The following is a 24,087-nucleotide window of genomic DNA, read 5'->3' as shown; positions in this document are numbered from 1 at the left end:
AACCTAGAATAGCCAAAGTAATCTTGAGATGGAAGAATGGAACTGGAGGAATCAACCTTCCTGACTTCAGACTATACTACAAAGCCACAGTCATCAAGACAGTATGGTACTGGCACAAAGACAGAAATATAGATCAATGGAACAGAATAGAAAGCCCAGAGATAAATCCACGAACCTATGGACACCTTATCTTTGACAAAGGAGGCAAGAATATACAATGGGAAAAAAGACAACCTCTTTAACAAGTGGTGCTGGGAAAACTGGTCAACCACTTGTAAAAGAATGAAACTAGAACACTTTCTAACACCATACACAAAAATAAACTCAAAATGGATTAAAGATCTAAATGTAAGACCAGAAACTATAAAACTCCTAGAGGAGAACATAGGCAAAACACTCTCCAACATAAATCACAGCAGGATCCTCTATGATCCACCTCCCAGAATATTGGAAATAAAAGCAAAAATAAACAAATGGGACCTAATGAAACTTAAAAGCTTTTGCACTACAAAGGAAACTATAAGCAAGGTGAAAAGACAGCCCTCAGATTGGGAGAAAATAATAGCAAATGAAGCAACAGACAAAGATTAATCTCAAAAACATGCAAGCAACTCCTGAAGCTCAATTCCAGAAAAATAAATGACCCCATCAAAAAATGGGCCAAAGAACTAAACAGACATTTCTGCAAAGAAGACCTACAGATGGCTAACAAACACATGAAAAGATGCTCAACATCACTCATTATCAGAGAAATGCAAATCAAACCACAATGAGGTACCATTACACGCCAGTCAGGATGGCTGCTATCCAAAAGTCTACAAGCAATAAATGCTGGAGAGGGTGTGGAGAAAAGGGAACCCTCTTACACTGTTGGTGGGAATGCAAACTAGTACAGCCACTATGGAGAACAGTGTGGAGATTTCTTTAAAAACTGGAAATAGAACTGCCATATGACCCAGCAATCCCACTTCTGGGCATACACACCAAGGAAACCAGATCTGAAAGAGACACGTGCACCCCAATGTTCATTGCAGCACTGTTTATAATAGCCAGGACATGGAAGCAACCTAGATGCCCATCAGCAGACGAATGGATCAGGAAGCTGTGGTACATATACACCATGGAATATTACTCAGCCATTAAAAAGAATTCATTTGAATCAGTTCTAATGAGATGGATGAAACTGGAGCCCATTATACAGAGTGAAGTAAGCCAGAAAGATAAAGACCATTACAGTATACTAACACATACATATGGAATTTAGAAAGATGGTAATGATAACCCTATATGCAAAGCAGAAAAAGAGACACAGATGTACAGAACAGACTTTTGGACTCTGTGGGAGAAGGCGAGGGTGGGATGTTTTGAGAGAACAGCATCGAAACATGTATATTATGCAGGGTGAAAACAGATCACCAGCCCAGGTTGGATGCATGAGACAAGTGCTTGGGCCTGGTGCACTGGGAAGACCCAGAGGGATCGGGTAGAGAGGGAGGTGGGAGCGGGGATCGGGATGGGGAGTACATGTAAATCCATGGCTAATTCATGTCCATGTATGGCAAAAACCACTACAATATTGTAAAGTAATTAGCCTCCAACTAATAAAAATAAATGAAAATAAATAAATAAATAAAAGCAGCAAAAAAAAAAAAAAACTGGAAGGTGAAGTCAAGTGGGTTTTAGAAAGCATTACTATGAACAAAGCTAGTGGAGGTGATGGAATTCCAGCTTAGCTATTTCAAATCCTAAAAGATGATGCTGTGAAAATGCTGTACTCAATATGCCAGCAAATTTGGAAAACACAGCAATGGCCATGGTACTGGAAAAGGTCAGTTTTCATTCCAATCTGAAAGAAGGGCAACGCCAAAGAATGTTCAGACTACCACACAACTGCACTCATTTCACATGCTAGCAACATAATGCTCAAAATTCTTCAAGCTCGTCTTCAGAAGTACATGAACCAAGAATTTCCAGATGTATAAGCTAGGTTTGAAAAAGGCAGAGGAACTAGAGATCAAATTGCCAACATTCATTGGATCCTAGAGAAAGCAAGGGAATTTCAGAAAAACATCTACTGCTTCCTTGACTATGCTAAACCCTTTGTGTGGATCACAACAAACTGTGGAAATTCTTAAAGAGATGGGAATACCAGATCACATTACCTCTCTCCTGAGTAATTTGTATCCAGGTTAGAACCAGACAGAACCGGACATGGAACCACGGACTGGTTTGAAATTGGGAAAGGAGTATGACATATTGTCATATGTATGTATATTGTCACCCTGCTTATTTAACTTATATACAGAGTACATCATACGAAATGCCAGGCTGGATGAAGCACAAGCTGGAATCAAGATTGCCTGAAGAAATACCAATAATCTCAGATATGCAGATGATACCACTCTAATGGCAGAAAGTGAATAGGAACTAAAGAGCTTCTTGATGAGGGTTAAAGAGGAGAATGAAAAAGCTGACTTAAAACTCAACATTCAAAAAACTAAGATTATGGCATCCGGTTCCATCACTTCATGGCAAATAGAAGGGGGGAAAGTGGAAATAGTGATAGATTTTCTTTTCTTGGGCTCCAAAACCACTGTGGACGGGACTGCAGCCATGAAATTAAAAGATGCTTGCTCCTTGGAAGGAAAGCTATAACAAACCTAGACAGCATATTCAAAAGCAGAGACATCACTTGCCAACAAATGTCTGTATAGTCAAAGCTATAGTTTTTCCAGTAGTCATGTACAGACGTGAGAGATGGACCATAAAGAAGGCTGAGCACTGAAGAACTAATGTGTTCCAATTGTGGTGCTGGAGAAGACTCTTGAGAGTCCCTTGGACTGCAAGAAGGTCAAAGCAGTGAATCTTAAAGGAAATCAACTCTGATTACTCATTGGAATCACTGATGCTGAAGCTGAAGCTCCAGTACTTTGACTACCTGTTGCAAAGAGCTGACTCACTGAAACAGACCCTGATGCTGGGAAAGATTGAATTCAAAAGGAGAAGGGGGGTGGGACTTCCCTGGTGGTCCAGTGGCTAAGACTCCAAGCTCCCAATGAAGGGGGCCAGGGTTCAGTCCCTGGTCAGGGAACTAGATCCCACGTGCCACAGCTAAGACCCAGTGCAGACAAATAATAAATAAATAAAATTAAAAAAAAAAAAAAAAAAAAACAAAAGGAGAAGGGGCGATACTGGATGAGATGATTAGATAGCATCACTGACTCAATAGACATGAGTTTGAGCAAGCTCCAGGAGATAGTCAAGGACAGGAAAGCCTGGTGTGCTACAGTCATGGGGTTGCAAAGAATAGGACACACTTTAGCAACTGACCACCAACAACAATGCCTTATTTTCTCACTGGGATCACTAGTAAACAGTTAACAGGAAAAAAAAAAAAAAAAGCTAGGGAGAGACAGTTTTCTATTTTTGATTTCTTATGCTTGCATTTTTTCATTGGCTCCAAATTAAATATTGACTGCAGATATTATGCTAATTTTCTCAGGTGATTTCTTAGTAACACAGCTTTAGGCAAATATTACAAAACTCTAAGGAAGCTGTCTTGAAAGTGGCTAGAACCAGGCCTACATAAATAAATGTTTTTAAATTTAGAAAAATAAAAACCTCTTTATTATTGCTTCCATATTCTAGAGAAGAAAATGTGTTATTTCTCAGAATGTTTAATGACATGTATCTTTGAATTTTTGAGTGGATCCTGAAGTATCATAATCATTCATTTATGCTTTTATTTATTTGCATACTTCACTGATTCATAGTTAAAGAGTTCTTTAATTCAAGATATGGCATGTAACAAGTTTTACTGAAATTTCACAAAGTGGGTGCTTGTAGAAAGTAGTGCTTTTCCACTTCTAATTATTTAAAGAGTAAGTTCTGGAATTTGATGATTACTTATTTTAGAGATTGAACCCTTGTGTTGGTTTTCTAGACACACCAGCAATGAAACTCCAAGCATTTTGCAAGTTGATACAAAAAAAAAAAAAAAAAAAAAAAGCAGAATAACATTAGGACTCACAAAGCAAGACTTCCCTGGCAGTCCAGTGGCTCCCAGTGCAGGGGGCCCGAGTTCAATCCCTAGTCAGGGAAATAGAAGCCACGTGATACAACTAAGAGGCTGCATGCCGCATGTAAAAGATCTCTTGGGCCACAACTAAAACCCGTTGCAGCCAAAGAAGAGACTCACAAAGCTTTCATTGTTCACAGTGAAATATATACTTGAAATCTTATTTATTTATTTTTTTTCTTGAAATCTTCTTTTTTAAAAGACTTTTTGGAAAACAACAAACTCAAAGTCCTTTTATGGATTTTCCCTGGTGTTTATTTTTAAGAATAAAGTTTAAGACTACTTATTGTGAAAGACATTGCCATGAATATAGTAGTTGGTTTGCCTAAGGTACATGCCCTTAAATGAAAAATACAAGGCAGTTATTATTTAAAGGATTCATGAATCTTCAGTTCTCAGTGTGACAAATGTGAAAAATGACTGACAGTCAAGAAGATGAAAAGGGAAAAGCAAATTCTTACATGATTTTTTCAAAATGCCTCTAAATGTGGAAAAAATAGGCAAAGATGATATGGGTATAATATGTTACATGCCAAGAAAGCACTGTTAAAATATGCTACTTTATCACATATATTTGGTAGTTTGCTTACAGCTAAACATGCTTTGTCTTATTTATAACTTATCATTATGCTAAAATCTGGCTGATTCTAGTTAAAATACATATACTGGGAAATATTTTTAGTGTTTATTAGATTTATAGAGATTACTGCTGTGCTATTTATAGGAAAATATTTCAGCGTTGTTCTAAGCAGTGGCTTAGAGAGAACTGTTGGAGAGAACTTCATGGGATGATGGAAATGTACTCTATGTTGACCAATACAATTGTCACAGGCCACATGTGGCTATTGAGCACTTGGAACATGATTAGTACAACAAAAGGCACACATTTGCATTTAATTTTGGCTAATTTAAATTTCATATTAAATATCCACATGTGGCTAATATAATATACACATTATTTCCATGTTTGTGATTTTAAAACACATAAAATAAGAACGGATGGCAGATCATTAGTACTTATCAGTTTGTTATTAATGTTGCTATTGTTATTAATATGCTTAAAGTATATTTTGGGAAAGAGCAGGTTGGTCTCATGAATCCAATTAACAATAAGATGTTGTCTTAAATATGTGTGCATTCAAAGTCCTAAGAATCTATTAGCACTACTCATTGGTATCTTCTCCTGACATCTACCAGCTTAAAAAAAAAATACTTTCAACAGATTCTCTGTCCTGTGTGAAATTTTAGATGATTTAAAGCTGAGTTACATAATTTGTGGGCTCTCTATACTTCCTGTTGTCCTTCTATTTTTTTTTTTTTTTTTTCTTTCTTTGCTTCTTTTAAAAATGACAATGATGCAAATTTGGACATATATCAGAAAGTTTTCAGAGGAAGAAGTATGCAAATAAAAATAACATTTTTATTTCTAAAGCTTGCATTAGATTATGAAAACAAGATAAACATTTCTACCTCTTCTACTTACTGGATAAGAAAAATCAGTTTCATTCTTTTAGCTCCACAGAACTGCATATGTATTTGTTGTTGCTGCTGCTGCTGCTAAGTCGCTTTAGTTGTGTCTGACTCTGCGACCCCAAAGATGGCAGCCCACCAGGCTCCCCCATCCCTGGGATTCTCCAGGCAAGAACACTGGAGTGGGTTGCCATTTCCTTCTCCAATGCATGAAAGTGAAAAGTGAAAGTGAAGTCGCTCAGTTGTGTCCGACTCTTAGTGACCCATGGACTGCAGCCCACCAGGTTCCTCCATCCATGGGATTTTCCAGGCAAGAATACTTGAGTGGGTTGCCATTTCCTTCTCCATGTATTTGTTAGGACCTCACAAATATTTGACTTATACATTTTAAAGTGTGTTTAACTTGCTCCTGAAGAAAGTTTTAAACACTTTTAAGAATATCTTAATTTCTAGTCTCTGTAGATTTTCTAGTCTCTGTCATTAGTCTCAACCAGAAGCTACATATGTTAGGAGTTTCCTCGATATTCCAAAGAAACAAGCCAATTTAAATTGGACAGTCATTTTTATTATCTCTTTTGCACTTTCCCTGTATTTTTCATGTAGTAGCTTTGAGACCTTTACTAAAACTATACCTGAATTTTAATTCACTGCTTCTTTAGGAAGTTAGATAAAAATACTGAATATATCTGGATATTTTTAAGCTAAAATAAATGCAATTTCCAAAAATGCATATGTCCCACAATGCCATGAATCAGACAGTAAACAACAACAATTCAACAATAAGAATGGCAACTGATCCTCTCCTGTATGATTTTTTTCCTAAGATCAGAAATTTTGGTGTTAAATTGGAAAGCAGCACTTAGAAAAAGATATTCATAGAGAGCAAAACTAGAATGCAGTTTATGGGGTTCAAAAAATTAATTTTGAAAAAATTTGGGATTAATTTTATTGTAAGTTTAATGAAAAGTAATATTTCCACTGTGTACACTCACAAAGGACACTATGTTGGTAGTGAAATTTACATGGGGCTCAGAAATGTCCCAAACATAGCCTGAGAATTGAAACTTGTGAATGAGAATCCTAGCTGAAGCCATAGAGCTGTCACAAGAACTACTGAACCACATACTGCAGTTACTGAAGCCCATGAGCCTAGAGCCCGTGCTCCGCAACAAGAGAAGCCACTTCAGTGAGAGGCTATTGTAGTACACCTAGAGAGTAGCCCCTGCTTACCGCAACTAGAGAAAGACTGCATGCAGCAAAGAAGACCTAGCACAGCCAAAAATAAATAAATTTAAAATAAAATGTTTAAAGAATAACAAAGCAGAGAGATGCCCTAGTTCCCAATTTCCTGATTTGTTGGATAAAAATCGCCACATTATTTATGCCATTTCAGTAGGCAAGTTTTCAGTTACTTACAGCCCAAAATGTCATTAAAAAAAAAACACCAATATTTTATAGATGATACTCCATTTAAGTTATTATAAAATATTGGCTATATTTCCTTGCGCTGTGCATCCTTGTTGCTTATTTATGTCATGGATAGTAGTTTGTATCTCTTAATCCCCCACCCTCTTCTTACCCCTCCCTTCTTCGCTCTCCCTCACTGGAAACCACTAGTTTGTTCTTTCTACATGTGAGGGTTTTTTGTTTTTGTTGTTGTGAGGGTTCTTTTGTTGTTGTTGTTGCTGTTGCTGTTATATTCATTGGTTTGTCTTATTTTTTAGATTCCACATATAAGTGATAACATAGAATATTTGTCTGACTTATTTCACTAAGCATAATACCCTCCATCCACATTGTTGCAAATGTAGAATCTCATTTTTGGGGGGCTAAGTAATATATATATATATTACTTTATATATATACATATGTATATATATATACACATTATATATATGTGTATATATATATATATATATACATATATACACACATATTCACACCTCATATCTTCTTTATCCACTCATCTGTTGATGGACACTTAGGTTGCTTTCATATCTTAGCTATTATAAATAATTCTGCTATGAATGCTGGGGTACCTATGAAACACTAAGTTTCAAATTAGTGTTTTCATTTTCTTTGGACCCAGGAGTGGGCTCACTGGACCATATGGTAGTTCCAGTTTTAGTTTTTTGAGGAACCCCCATACTGTTTTCCATAGTGACTGTACCAATTTATACATTCCTACCAACAGTGCATTAGGGTTCCTTTTCTACACATCCTTGCCAGCATTTGTTATTTGTAGACTTTTTGAAGATAGCCATTTTGATGGGTGTGACGTGATGTCTCATTGGGGTTTCCATGTGCATTTCTCTGATGATTACTGATATTGAGCACTCTTCATGTTCCTGTTGGCCATCTGTATTCTTCTTTGGAAGAATGTCTATTCAGGTCTTTTGCCTGCTTTTTAAATCAGGGTGTTTGTGTTTTTGATATTGAGTTGTAGGAACTGTTTATATTTTTTTGATATTAACCCCTTATTGGTTATGCCATTTGCAAATATTTTTTTACCATTCAGTAGATTGTCTTCTCATTCTGTCAGTGGTTTCCTTTGTTGTGCAAAAGTTTTTAAGTTTAATTAGGTTCCATTTGTTTATTTTTGCTTTTGTTTCTTTTGCTTTATGAGACAGATAAAAAAATATTGCTATGATTTACATATGCTTGCCTGTGTTCTCTACAAGGAGTTTTATGGTTTCAGGTCTTACATTTAGTTCTTTAATCCATTTTGAGTTTATTTTTTTATATGGTGTGAGAAGATGTTCTAAGTCAATTCTTTTATAAGCAGTTGTTCAGTTTTCCCAGAAGCACTTACAGAAGAGACTGACTGTTCCTCATTGTATATTTGTGCTTCCTTTGTTCCAGATTAATTGACCATAAGTGTGTGGGTTTATTTCTGGGTTCTCTATTCTTTTCAGAAAAACAAAGCTTCTTAACATATATTTTAGCATTATTTTTATATCTATGTAAAGATAGATGTTAAATGATGATTTGAATGAAGGCAAGTTCAGGATGATAATTTATCACATTTTTTTCCCCCAAATGCAGAAATACCTTTTATTCACAGTTATGTTGATAAGGATTACTATATTTGTCCACCCACTCCTGCTGGTTTGTAGTCAGTTCAACTTTATTTCTAAGCTCAATGGAATATAAATAAGCATCTTAAAACTTCTCTATATTCAGGGTCTGAAACAATTTGATTCATCCTTAAAAAAATAACTATAATAAAGTCAAAAGAAAACAAGAAACTTAAGTGGGACATTTTATTAAAATATTCAGATATATAATAAAGTTCTTATTCAGATTCCATGAAAACATTCAACATATTCTATAAGAAAATTTATTTGTAAATGTAATAATTAGAGTGGTATTCCAAATCCCTTCTAGTTTTACTATTGAATAAGATGAGTTTCTATCAGATTTCACAGACTGGATATGAGATCATATTTGATCTTTTTGTCTTCTTTTGCCATGCCATGCAGCATGTGGGATCTTAGTTCCCCGACCAGGGATCAAACCTGTGCCCTCTGCAGAGGAAGAGCAGACTATTAGCCACTGGACCACCAGGGAAGTCCCAATCTTGATGATCTTGATGGCACTATTTGAGATGATTAGATATAGTCTCCAGTCTTCCTGATATTGTGTCATATAATGGGTTTGAGAAGGAGTATATAGAACTCTAAAGAAAAACACATTGAAAGGTTATGATTTTAAATGTTAAAATAAGAGACGTTTCCAGATCATGCATAATGCAGTGAGTTTTTAATGATTTTTCACTGGAGTAATAACAAGTGCATTCCCGACTCCTACTTCAACACCTCCAGTCCATACTGCCTGAATCATTGACACGGGCCTCTTCTTGGTGTGTGCCCAGCATCCTCTCTGAGCAAAGAAGTCACTGCCTCATCCTCACCTCTGGTGAGATGGGGGAATGCAGTGGCCAGGATCTTGACTGCCTCTTTCTATGGCACTGTTTTTACATCTGTTGCTTTGATTATAGTTAGGTTAAATAAAACTAAGTAAAAATATTTACAAAAAACAACAGCCAACAGCTTTCATCTGGGAGAATTATATTTTGCAGTATATATTAGAAAATCTAAAACATGGAAAGTTGTATAGGACAACCAACATGATTTCCTCAACAAATAAATTGCAAGGGGAAAATAGAAAATGAAATCTAGAGATTAAAAGAGACTAGAGACATGTCTAACAATTTGAATGCACATAAATTATATGGATCCTGATTTTAAAAATATAGCAACAACAACAAAGTACAAACCCTCCAGACACACTTAATTATGAGACAAATGGGATAGGTTGAACACTGATGGAATCTTTGATTGTGTCACGGAATTACTGTTAAATGTTTGCAAGTGATATTGTGGTTATATGTTTTTTAAAATATATTTATCCTAGTATAACTGAAGTCTTTACAGGTAAAATTAAATGATACTGGAACTTGCTTAAAAACACTCTGGTTGACACAAAGAGTGAATTGTAATGTAAATTATGGACTCTGGGTAATAATAACATGTCAATGTAGGTTCATCAGTTGTAAGAAATGTACCACTCTTGTTGGAGATGTTGATAATGGGAAAGGCTATGTATGTGTGGGGACACAGGATATATGGAAAACCTGTGTATCTTCTGTCCTGAACCTGACACTTCTCAAAGAAAATTAAGTCTATTTTAAAAAACATCACCACCATTCTGGTGGGTGGAGGAAATGGGTGGCAGCAGAGGTGAAACAAGAATGACCATGGGTTGATCATTGTAGATGCCGGCTGATGGTTACGTGGTTTTCAATATACTGTCTTCTAAATTTGTATATCAGAATATGAGAACTTTCTCTAAGAATGTTCAGAAGAGTATTTTCTGAGAAGTCTATTTCTCTGTTATGTCAGGAAAGGTGACACTTAGTTTAATTAACACAAAGTTATTTGTTTCTGAAACAACAGAAATCAAAACAGCAACAAAAGTTGAGAGCTATGACAGGATTTCTTCTCTAGCCATTCTTAATGTAAAGAAACAACATGAAAGAGGAATGATTAATATAAAAATGTCAAATTTAAAACATTTTATTTCCTGACATCCTTTGTAACTTTCAGATTCTAAAAGTTAAACTAAGCTAGAGACTAAACTGGTTAAATTTTCTTTTCTTTAGTAAAAGTGAAAATAGGTTTATGTTACACCTTCCTACTTTGTCAAGAAGATACATTACTTTTGTTTCTTATTTATTTATTAATATTATCCATTAAGTAGAACTATGTTTTCATTTTTACTCTGTGACTTAATTGACTTGAAATCAAGTTAATTCTGTATTCTTAGGTATATCTTACTTATTTTCATTTCTAACATAATCACATACAAAGTGTATGTTATGTCATTAATGAAGATGTAATGCCCTTAACTTCTCCCTTCCTCTTCTAAGTTATCAGGTAAAGTGCAAGTGGCTCAGTCGTGTCTGACTCTGCAACACCATAGACTATAGAGTCCATGGAATTCTCCAGGCCAGAATACTGGAGTGGGTAGCCTTTCCCTTCTCCAGGGGATCTTCCCAACCCAGGGACTGAACCCAGGTTTCCCATATTGCAGGCTAGATTCTTTACTAGCTGAGCCACAAGGGAAGCCCAAGTTATCAGGTAACAGAAATAAAAAAAGTCAAGTGTTTTATTAGACTTTGACCACATAACTCAAATATGCTAGAAACCATCTAATCTGAAACCTCTGCTACTTATTTTTAGTAACAGTAGTAACTGCTTATAACTGATTTTCATTAAAAATAAAAACTGGTTTTCTAACATATGCTCACTTTGACAAGAGAATTAATTTGATACAATATTTCTAAAATCAGATGTAAGGAAGCTTTCACACAGAAGTGATGTGTGATGGCCAATCCTGTTTTATACCCAAATGGATGCTCATATTACATACTTAAGAAAGGGATGAGAGAGATTTTACTTGACATTTTCTCTCCAGTCTATTTCATATTGCACTCATAAGGAGTAGCCATTAAAAAGGCCAAGAAAGATGTAACACACTTCAGTTTCTCCTTTCTCTGTCTAAATTATCAGGTAATAGACCTCACAGCCCACACCTGAATTGGAAGAGAGCACAGAATGCTATTCTCCCTTTTGTGTTTGGGAATAAAATATGAAGAACAGTCCGTGAAGAGTTACTGTGAGGAGATGACTAATACTCTGTCAGTTAAACTGATATTTTCCAGATTTGTTGCCTCTCTCTCAGTATGAACAATGACCACGAAGCCATTTTACAGTGAACTGATTCTATAAGCAGATTGAAACCGTCCTGAAATGGAAAATTCTCACTGCATATTTAGAGAGAATTACAGTCCTTCCCATCTCATCTCTCTGGTGGAGAAATAAATCCACTAAAACATATCTCTTAACCATGATATGAGAACATGTCCAGACAACACTATGTGTGTGTGTATGTGTGTGCATGTGCCTGTGTTTTCCCTTCTGAGACAAGACAGTTTATCATTACCACTTACCTCTGTTTTCTCTGGGTTGCTCCAGTTCCCATAAATTGGATTAACAAATGCACGGTTAATGCTTCTTTTAGTTTTCCTTAAAGCAAACAAGGCCACAGAAAGGAAAGTAAGTATTGAAATTCACCACAGGACATTTTCAGGTGGTTTTCTGATAGAAATCTTTGGGAGACACATTGTCTAGCCAGTGTACTTATTTTTATGAACGCATTTCCATAAGTAAAGACTACTTTGTAGGACACCAAGACCACCACATCTTTGAAGGCAAACATAATGTGATGTCTGAAAAGTTAGCTTCAAATACACCTAAGCATATAAAAAAGTTGTTCTTAATTTCTTAAATATTACTAAAATAATACAAAGGATACAACATTAGAAAGAATGATGTAATGTAAAGCTGAACTGGTTATAAGGAAAGACCACTGTGAAGTCCCATAGATTCAAAAGTGCCAAGCCCACCACAGTCTGAGGACTATTTCCCATGACAATGTCTGTCATAATGATCTGTACATAGCATGTGAGTCATAGTATTTAACATTTTAAACAGCAAATTTAAATAGGAACATTTTGAAGAGAACTTTATGTTAGTATTTCCTTTCAGGAGTCATAAAGAGGTATGTCCTTGGTAATCTCACATATTGGTCTATATCTGCATAATTGACTCAGATTAACTAAGCTCCTAAATGATCATTCCTTTTTATATTTTGGTTACTTAAGAGTCAATAGACTTAATAGAAGACAACCAGCCCTGGCATAGTTGGTGACAACTGATGAAGAAAAAAATGCTCATCACAGTAACAAAATAAATATAACCAGATAACTAAATATACGCTATTGAAGATATAAGGAAAATTGCACATATGCACACATTCATATACACATACACACAGTGGAGAATGGAAGGCCAGTTCCAGGATGATTGCCAGTGTCTTGGGAAGGCAGCCAGGAAGAAAAATTATATGTGCTATGTTTAGTTGCTCAGTTGTGTCTGACTCTTTGCGACCCCATGGATTGTAGCCTGCTATGCTCCTCTGTCCATGGGAATCCTCAGGCAAGAATACTGGAGTGGGTTGCCCTGCTATCCTCCAGGGGATCTTCCCAACCCAGGGGTTGAACCCAGTCCTCCCATATTGCAGGTAGATTCTTTACTGTCTGGGCCACCAGGGAAGCCCAAAAGGCATGAATATATTTGCTTAATCAGAGTATAATGACAATTAATACTTGTCAATAATGTACCTTTAAATTCTGAAAGAAAAGGGAGTAAAGAGTAAGTCTTACTGATTCCCTCTTTGAAAAGATGTTGTCAGAGGTATGACCTCTTATTTCATCTACCAAACCACATGAGCCTCTTCTAAAAAGTAACAGGATTGATGAACCCAATAGCACAATCTGGGTAACTGTGTCTGGCTGGCAATACATCCTCCCTGTGGATTCAGTGTCTTCTAAGATTCCTGACCTCTACTGTTTCTATGCAATTGACTTAAATGTTCAGTAGCTTAACCAGATCACCTTTGGGTTATGGATGAAGAGGGCTATAGCAGCCATTTTTGTGAGTTATTTTGTGGGAAAAAAACAGATATACTTTAAAATGATGAAGGAACAATTACTTAACCACTAATTGAAAACGTACAATTGCTATAATTATTAATGAAAATTGAATAAGTGGTATTTGATTCTTTGCCTTTTCTCTCTCCAAGACCAGTCAAGGTTGGGTTTTCAGAGCACTAAGCTCAATAAGTGGCAAAGTTAGGGCATGATGGGGCTGCTCTTAAAACTGAGACTGGGTAGGAAGTGAAGCAGTGTTTTGAAATGTGTCAAATGTGAAAGCAGAAGCTGGTACAGGAGAGACTGAGGATTAAAACAAGATGGAAATTAGGAGCTAGGTAAAGATGGGACAGCCACAAACACCAACAATTGAGAAAAATTATTCTTGGCTGAAATCAGGCATGAAATCAGAAAGCAGGAGGAAACCCAAACCATAAGACCAGACAGGGCAGATGGTCTAAAGACTGGGCAGGCAACCAGGAACTGAAGAGACAGGCTTTGCTGTCAGTGGGAAAGAAGTGAGGCACAAGCAACACAAAAGATTTTGATACGAGATGATTATTTTTGGCTTTGAACTGCTAAGACTCCAGATGACCTAAACCACTATTGGCAAGCAGAAGTCAAGTAAATTGATCAATTTTCCAACCCTATTACATAGCTTCAGCTATAGAAGCTACTTTTCTTCTGAAAGGATTTTAAGTCTTAAATAATTTTCTATTAAAATGAAGTGACCAGCCTTTGGGGTGGGTGACTATATAGAAAGAAGAGGGATGCATAAGTGTAAGGATATGAAGCTATAATAAAAGAAGAAAGGGTCACAGTATGAATAGTGGGAGGTGAGCAAATTATGTTTATTAGCAATCTCAAACTTTTAATTTTCCCCAGGTCAAGGGTTGTTTCCCAATATGGAAAATCTGAGAATTGCTGGGCTTAATTTTTAATGTCTTTCCTATTTAAGAAGTAAAATCATATCCACTACCCATAGATACCTCAATTAAGTACATTTCAAGTGTCAACTCCATAGAATTACTATTTCAAGTTCCATGATATAATTTTCCACCTTCATCAGTTATATGTTTGATATTCAGACATAAACAATTTTACTTAAAATGACAAATCCTGCTACAAGGGACATAAAATGTTTGATTATGAAGTTTTCTGCAAGTCCTAACACTGTATGCTACAATATTAAGTCTGAATGAGGCTAAAAAATGCCGTGTTTAACTTACTGTATCTGTCATTATTAGGCAGATGACTCTTTAAGAGCTGAGGTTTCAAAGAATGGAATCACCTCTGGGAATCAGAAAGGCATTGATTTAGAATTTTAGGGTAGATAAAAAGAAACCCTGAATCACATGCATTCTCCTCCCCTGACTTAACAGGTATTCACATAAATTACTATTAAGCTCTGGCTACACCCAATGTGTGCAGGCACTGTAATGGGTGGTGTTCTGAGGGGGCTAAACAGAGATATGTTAGTGAGAACTAGGATAAGTCTGATACAAGTTTCTAATTTAAATGTAGTGAGCACATGGATACCACCATAGGAATTGACTTCATGGCTTATTAACTAACAAAATTGTTTCAGTGTTGATTAAAAACATGAAAGTAGTTATCATAGATATCTAAAATTATTTTAGATGAACAATGAAGAAAAACAAAAAATAAATTCCTCTATGTTGCATCCAGTAAACATGACTTTCAGGTAAATGCTTATTTTATACCTTTTAACCACCTTGTTAAATTACAATTGACACACCCTACAAGTCACCCATTTAAAGAATATAATTCAGAGTTTTCTAGGAATATTAATTGTATTTATTAATTTTAAAATGTGGTAAATATATATATATATAACAAACTTTGCCATTTTAGCCATTTTTTAAGAATGTACAACAATTCAGTGGCATTCACTGCATTCACAGTGTTATGCACTATTTCACTTTCTTAGTGAAATGAACATCGCTGACAAAATCCAATTTATCTATATTTTTTTTCTTTTGTTTCTTGTACTTTTGGTATCATATCTAAGATGGCATTGCCAAATCTCAGATCATGAAGATTTACTCCTATGATTTCCCCTAAATATTTGATGGTTTTAGCTCTTATACTGAAGTCTTTGATCCATTTTGAGTTAATTTTTATGCATGGTATGAGGTAGGAGTTCAGATTCATTCCTTTGTATGCAGAAATCCAGTTGCCCTGCCACCGTCTATTGAAAAGACTATTCTTTCTCTATTGAATGGACTTGTCAAAACTCAACTGGTCATAGATGTATGGGCTTATATTTGGATTCTTAATTCTAATCCATTGGTCTCCACTTATATCCACATGCCAATACCACACGGTTTCATTTCCTATGGCTTTGTGGTAAGCTTTGAAATCAGGAAGTGAGTTCTCCAAGTCCATCCTTTATCAAGATTGTTTTAGCTCTTTGGTGCCCTTGTAATTCCATACTAATTTGAGGATAAATTTTATATTTCTGCAAAAAAAAAAAAGTTGCTGGAGTTTTAATGGGTACTGTATTGAATCTATAGATTGTTCTGTGTAGTACTGACATCTTGACAGTAATAAACCTTTCAATGAATAAACTCAAAATGTCTTTCTACTTACTTAGGTTTTCTTTAATTTCTTTCAGTAATGCTTTGAAGTTTTAAGTGTAGAAATCTTTCACCTCCCTGGTTACAAATATTCCCAGGTATTTTACTCTCTTATATGCTATTGTCAATGTGATTATTTCCTTGATTTCTTTTTCTGATTGTTCACTGATGGTATTTAAGAGCATACCTGACTTTTGTGTGTTAATCTTGTATATCAAAACTTTGCTAAAAAAAAAAAAAAAAAACTTTGCTGAGTTTATTAATTCTAGTAGCTTTCTTATGGATTTTTTTGAGTTTTCTATCTATACATATTCATGTCATTTATAGTATAGTTTTCTATCTTCCTTTCCAATTTGGATGGTTTCTATCTCTTTTTCTTACGTAATTGCTCTGGTTAAGGTTTCTTATTGATAAACACATTTATCTCTAGCTTGCTGCTGCTGCTAAGTCGCTTCAGTTGTGTCCGACTTTGTGCGACCCCATAGATGGCAGCCCACCAAGCTCCACCGTCCCTGGGATTCTCCAGGCAAGAACACTGGAGTGGGTTGCCATTTCCTCCTCCAATGCATGAAACTGAAAAGTGAAAGTGAAGTCGCTCAGTCGTCTCCGACTCTTCGGGACCCCATGGACTGCAGCCCACCAGGCTCTTCCGTCCATGGGATTTCCCAGGCAAGAGTACTGGAGTGGGTAGCTGTTCCCTTCTCCAGGGGCTCATCCAAATTCAGGGATCAAACCAAGGTTTCCCGCACTGCAGGTGGATTCTTTACCAGCTGATCCACCAGGGAGAGAAGAGTATAATAAAACAGGGATGGTCCCTCTATCCATTTCATCACACAGGAAATGAAAAAGTCATACGATTGGTGAAAAATTAATTTGGTAGAAATAACTCACTTTCCAACATTTGAAAAATAAAGGCCTGTGTTTCTTACATCTCATACGTATCTCTGGAAAATGAGAGGTATGAAATATCCATGTATAAATATCAGGAGTTGATGTGAGTTTTCAGGCTATGAAGTATATGATTTGTTGCTACTGGGGAAAATGTTTTCTAACAGTAAAAGTACATGTGACATATTTTTTAATAAAGGATCCATCTAAATTATGAAATGCAATCATTTCACTGGTGAAAATGGAATTCATTTATTCTGGGAGTTTTTTTTATTATATTATATATAATATAAAATTTATATTGAATTTTGCTTACCCTGATTAATGGTGAACCTGAGGTGTCCCTAAGAAGTAAATCTCAATCCTACTCTACTCATTTCCACCTCTGTCATTTTACACTTTTCAATTTGGTTTTTCTAAATATTTTCAGTTCTAAGAGTTTCTATGAAGTCTTCCTGAATGTGTTTAAGCTTTTAGGTAAAGGGAAAATATATTTTAAAGTCCTAAGAAAAATAAAATATATTTGGTCCCTACTTTTACTCATATCTATTAAACATATTTCTTTTGGTCAAGAAGAGATCTTTTTAGAAATGTTTGTTTCCTAGTTAGGGTACTATTAAATTTTATTCTCTATCTCATTAAAAAATTAATGAGTAATGCTCTTTTTTTTGCTTCCTGATTTTAAAACCTATGAAAATGAGATTTGCTTATTTTGATTTTTTTGATTTGTTCATTTTTAAGTTGTAGTAACAGGGAGAGATTGTGTACTGTATTTCCTGTGCAACCATGGGTGCCACACGATTTACATATATCATCTTTCTTTTCTGGAAACCCTAGATAAGCTTTATTTTACACCTGGTCTCTGATCGTTTCCAATCCAAATTTTAGCCTGTTTGAATAAACTGTTTCTAAGGAAAGGTATCACAAATTTTAAAATTCAGATACTGCTTTGTCCTTTTTGTAATGAAAACAAATTTAGAGCAACTTGCAAAGATAAGCACAACAGAAGAATATAAGACAAATGAGAAGTAGATCAGAAGTGGAGAAAGGGATTCTGAGAACTAGAAAATAGAGTTGACCCAGAGGGAATGCTCTGGGGACGGTCCATGAAATGGGTATGGTCCAATCTATGTATTTAATTCATACAAGATACAACTTTGACTTGAAGATTCCCCAATGCAAATTTAAGCAGGACAAAGGAACCAGTTACCATACGTCACACTTTCAAAACGAAACAAACCAAAGCCAGTTGCTTAGAAGCACATCTCCAACGTAGGAGAGAAGACATTTATGGTCTGTATCCTGTCACTCTCAAGACTAACAAAGTAACAAGGCCCACAGCATTATTTTAGGAAGACCAGCAATGTGCTTCATTAAGTTGTTTCACCTAAAATCCTTAAAAAATGGATCACACTGAGATTATGCCCAAGTGTGCTTCGGTAAAAACTATCTAGGAGAAGTGGTGGCCAGAGAGGAGGGATTTAATGGAAACCTTGAAACACAACAGTGCCTTAGAGAATTTGATTTGGGGGGCATTTTCATATGGTTGTGTTATCATAAAAAAGCCAGCACCAGGATTACGATCTGCAGTGTGTAATTACATCATGGCACATTAAATCTGTTATAAGAATCTACAGATAGAATAAAATTACACAACGTTATAAGGCAGTATGAGAAACAATAAACCAAGTCTATCAGATCATCCTTTTCTCACTGAATGTATTAAAATGCTGTATTATTTGACCACTGCTAAAGAAAGGGAAGAAATCATGAGAAGTAGTAAACAAAAATATTGAGCTATAAAATGGTGTCTACCTTTGGAAAGATGATGACTTAAAAAAAAAAAAGAATTAAAACAATCTGTAAGAAAGGAAAGAGAGAAAAGAAACAAGCCAATTTGGAAAAGCAGTGATAACTGGGGGGCTGAGGCGGGGCCGGGGGGGCTGTGCGGGGAATGTCCATGAACTTAAGTTTTCATTTCCCAGTCCTTATGAAACAAGCTGAACCAAACGTTTTGGGTGAGAAAATTCAGAAAACATTGGCTTTGCAAATGTAACCAGAAATGCCACAAAAGGGAGGGGAAAGGATTAATAATCCAGGGTCACAAAACCAAATGACAACTGGGACATCAAATTTGCTAAACTGATTCACATGATACAGCAGCTGCCATATTTTTTCTCCTACTCTTTTCAGGCAGGAAATAAATACCACTGACCACAAACGCTGTCACTGTTTAATTGGATCTAGCTGTGGGAGAGTGCTTAAATGGGAACATGCCCAGGAATATGGAGGCAGCTAGGATGAATAAAGCTGACTCAGGTTTCCGTAGCTTAACTCTAAGGAGACCCCATGTTGCCAATGGGAAGGCCATCTCCACCAGCTTCTCCTCCCGAGTGCAGTGTTAGCACATCCACAGCCACCTAGTGGGAACCAGGCGCAGAGTAAAACACAGACTTTCAAGATGAAAAGTGTATGTACGTGTGTGCACATGGATAAAGGTTTGGAAGAAGACACATCAAAATGGTAACAGTCTGCATCTCTGGGTGGTGACATTAAATATAATATTTAATTCTTTTCCGGCACTTTGTTGTATTTCCAAAATTCCATTCATTATGCTGCTGTGTATCTGAATCTTGAGGGTGAGGGGATGGTTTTCCAATTTGGAAAAGATCATGAGGTGTTTCCCCTGAATGAGCTCCTTGCCTCCTCCCTGCCCAGCTCCTTATAAATCATTTACCTAAAAGACAAGATCCTTATTGCAGTCTTTTCCTGATTCCTCTCTTTTTAGCATTTCTTCTCAACATCTACCTACCTCCTGTTGCGGCTGCACTCCTTAGGCTAGGTTTTAAGTAGGTCATGTTTTTTCATAATTCCTATTTTTGCTCTTAAATACCCTCCTTATGTGGGGCTTCCCAGGTGGCACTAGTGGTAAAGAACTGGCTTGCCAATGTGGGAGACGTGAGACGTGGATTCGATTCCTGGGTTGGGAAGACGCCCCGGAGGAGACCATGGTAACCCACTCCAGTGTTCTTGCCTAGAGGATCCCATGGACAGAGGACCCTGGTGGGCTATAGTCCATGGTGTCGCAGAGTCGGATGTGACTGTGGCCACTTAGCACACACACAGCCTTCTCACTGGCCAGAGTCTTTGCCAGCCTTGGAGCCAGGGAAACCACATCTCTTCTTTGTACCTCCATGTGCATTGTGCATTTTACCATCAGGCTACATGATATTTTTGTTAATTGAAATGAAATATTTTCCCCTGTAAATTCCTCCATATGAAAACCCACTCTAATTTCCTTATTGAATTCCCTTAGACACATAATCTCTTTGCTTAAAAACTGATTGCAGTATTGAAGTTAATTATCAGTCTTGTGATTTCCCCTAGCAATCACCTAGAAACTGGCTTCTTTCTAAATCTTTTGACAATTTAAACTTGAAAATGCTGTGTAAGAATCTGTCTAGAAAAATGAACTTAGTTGCATTTATTTATCTACACTCACGTCTCTCCAACTAGAATATTAACTTCCTATAGGCGGAGCTAAAATCTTCATAATTTATCTAGAAAACATTTCTTGAGCCCCAGATATGAGCCATGCACCCTACTGCAGAGCTACTCAGAATGTGATTTATATTTGGTTATGGTCTTACTCTGTTTATCGTTCCAAGATTACATAAATACAAAAATTGAGGATAGCTGTTTAGAAATGTTTGTGGCTATTTGTCTGTTGAGGCTAAGAATAAGAAATCTGGACTAGTGTTTTGTGTGTCTTTTAATTTTACTTTCCAAGTACTTCTTACAAAAGCATTGGTATGTGATGGATTGAAAACAAAACAAGACACAGCTGGTCCTCCTCATACAGTTTAGATAGCTCTGTTCTGCTAACGCTGGTGTTTAGCTATGAGTAAATACACATGTGCCTAGCTGATTTCTACTTCTGATTTCTAATAACTTTTGCTAGCTGAAAATATGTATATTTTTGCTCTTCTGAAATTATTTTCTCTTCCTTTCTCTTTGAATAAATGTGATACCCAAAGCCCCACAGTTGGAAAGGGCCAAGTACTATATAACTTTCTTCAATCAGAATGAAATAATTTTTCATGTAAATTGCACTATATGAAAACTCACTCTAATTTTCTTATTGAATTCCCTTAGACACATAATCTGTTTGATTGAAACTGATTGCAGTGTTGAAGTTAATTATCAGCCTTCGTGATTTCCCTTAGCAATGGCCTAGCAACTTGCTTCTTTCTAAATCATTTTAGACAATTTAAAGTTGACAACTCCATATGATAATCTATGTAGAAAAACTGACTTACTTCACTATGACTCACAAATACTGACAAATTCCTTTAAACATACCCTGTTTTGGATTTATCAATACATTTATTAACACTCTCTTGAATCTATGAATTCATTCAGATCAGAGTGCTTAACATTTTTAAAAAGCAATAAAATTGCATTTTCTTATACTTATTCTAAAACAACTTAGTTTTAAAATATAAAGAGAAATTTTTAAGTACATAAGCACATGATTAGCATTCTATGTAGATCTCTTAATTTCCTATCATTTTTCCTTGTCTGTGTTTGCATGCTTAGTTATGCCTGACTCCGCAATTCATGGACTGTAGCCCGCCAGGCTCCTCTGTTCAAGGGACTTCTCAGGAAGAATACTGAAGTGGGTTGCCATTTCCTTCTCCAGGGGATCTTCCCATCCGAGAGATAGAACCCGTATCTCCTGCATTGGCAGGCAGATTCTTTACACATTGAGCCATCAGGACCTATACTTTATTTACATTAACCCACACCATTCTCCAGTACAAGCTTGACACGAGTTGTTCTGTCTGCTCTTCCTGCTTTTCATCTGGGGTTTCCAATCTATGAATTCAGACTTGAGTGATGTAGCACATAAATCCTTTCTCAACCTCCCCCACCACATTATTTTCACCTCTGAAATAGACTTGGTCTCTCCTTTACCTGTGTTTCTCCAAAACTTAGTAGGAAGTAGCTGCATGTGCTTCATACATGCTTGTTGAAGAAGTGACATTATTTGCTTTTCTATATGCCTTCTCCACCAGACTGTACATTATCCCATATTTCTATATCCCCAGCCAAGAACACAGTGCCCAGCACATAACTAGGTGCTTAATAAATGTTTGCAAACCAGTATATTAATGAATGATTAAGAGTTTCTGATATATGTGTTTCTTTTTCCAAAGACAAAAACAGGCTGATCTTCAAGTTCTGTTGTAATTGTGTCCTTTGATTCATTAGTGAGCTAGAGATTCCCACACAGTAAACAGATCGTTGAACTTAAGAGTGTCCCTAAGGATGCTTCTAAGGAGAAATGGTATCAAAGATGATGTGAAAGCAGAAAAGAGTCTAGCAGGAGGATGGCAAAGCAGTTAGTGAAGAAAAATTATGGAGCTGATCCCATCGTCCCCTCTTTGAAATTCCCTATCCTCTAGTATCATTAATAATGAACAACACTTAGAGTTCTGATTCTCTGGCAAAAGGGACTGAATGTATTTGCTACATGCCACTGTAGAGCTAAATGGTTTGCTAATAGCACATACCTCACTTATCTTTACTACCTTCCTGTACTTCCTCAGTTAAACAGGTTACCTCTTTCAAGCAGCAACTCTGGTTTCCCTACAACACATTCTTCTACTCTGATTGCTTGGATAGGCGGAAACAAATGAAACACTGAAATATATCAGGACTGAAAGGCTGTCTTCCTGCTCATGTAAGATTTATAGTGAACAGAAAGATTATGCTGAAAAGCGCCTTGAATCTTGCCCCCAGGACTATTTCTACCAAACAATCATCTGTATTGAAATGGGAAAATAGCTATCTTCAGATCAAATAATTAGAACATGGAGCTATTGGATAGTAAAGGGCTCTTTCTATTTTTTCACACAGAATTTATTTCTTAGACTATTTGGAGTCTGTATCCAATGACAACAGAATTGAAGCAACTTGAGAAAGTTAGCAATGACAAACACACATATGTACAAACCAATGAAGCCTGTATTATTCCAGACTTATATCCCTGACACATTGCATGTAAGCTGATTTTGTACAGTCAACTCTTTGCAACCCCAGGAACTGTAGCCTGCCAAGATCCTCTGTCCATGGGATTCTCCAGAAAAGAATACTGGAGTGGGTAGCCACTGCCTTCTCTAGGGGATCTTCCGGACCCAGGGATCGAACCCAGGTCTTCTGAATTGGCAGGCAGAATCTTTTGCCATCTGAGCCACCAGGGAAGCCCCAGTGATCAGAGAAGTGGTTACTTAAGGAGCTACTAGTTATTTAGTAAAGATAGCAAATCATTTTGAAAATTCATGTGAAATTTTAAATTTTGTTCATTTGATAAATAGGAATATTACTTTAAGAGTAAATGTATATACTCATCTATATAGGGTGAGAAGGGACACGTGTATATGTATAGTTGACTCACTCCACTGTGTATCTGAAACTATCACAACATTGTTAGTTGGCTATATGCCAATATAAAATTTTAAAAAAGTAGAATGGGAGTAATAATATACTTATGAATAAAACTGATAATTAGATTACCAATCAGGTAGACTAGATTAGACTGTCAGATGCCAGGCATTGTTTTCAGAAACATTCAGGGTAAAATCTGTCACACATATAAATATCCAAATGAAATGATACAGTGTGAGGACAATATTGAGATAAGTGAATATAGTCACTTCTTAAAGTAAATTTGAATTTCCTGCCTCCCTGAAATGCCCAGTGTTTTGATATCCAGTTTCTTCCATAGATTATGAATGTGTATACTTACAGGTTTTTGGTTTTCTATAATGTCCTTCATTCATATTCCAGGACTTAAGCTCCTGACTATGGGCTGATTTTGTAGCCCATCATGGAATTCAATAATGATTCTGCTAAAGGTCATACATGTAGGCATCATTCAGAATTCCTTTATTAGCTTTCAGCTTCTATAGAATGGAATGAAGGTCAATCTG

The 24,087-nt window shown here is 36.2% G+C and overlaps 1 protein-coding gene across 3 annotated transcripts in view; it reads right to left on the bottom strand.

Moving 5' to 3' along the window:
• Window positions 1-8,797: 8,797 nt before the first annotated feature.
• The window catches only part of MALRD1 (MAM and LDL receptor class A domain containing 1), a 522,662-nt gene continuing 507,372 nt past the window's right edge, over window positions 8,798-24,087 (bottom strand). For 2 of the 3 annotated variants that reach the window (XM_061126168.1, XM_061126170.1), the window contains 2 exons: window positions 12,063-12,138; window positions 8,798-9,227 (listed from right to left, as the gene is read on the bottom strand). In XM_061126168.1, coding sequence (XP_060982151.1) covers window positions 8,990-9,227; window positions 12,063-12,138 — 314 coding nt within the window. In that variant the 3' untranslated portion in view covers window positions 8,798-8,989. The remainder of the gene's footprint in view (window positions 9,228-12,062; window positions 12,139-24,087) is intronic. The other variant, XM_061126169.1, reaches the window with a different exon arrangement.

This window comes from Dama dama, chromosome 23 (genome assembly GCF_033118175.1).
Source record: "Dama dama isolate Ldn47 chromosome 23, ASM3311817v1, whole genome shotgun sequence".
NCBI lineage: Eukaryota > Metazoa > Chordata > Mammalia > Artiodactyla > Cervidae > Dama > Dama dama.
The sequence above is the reverse complement of the archived record's forward strand: the minus strand, read 5'-3'. Positions and strand labels throughout refer to the sequence as shown.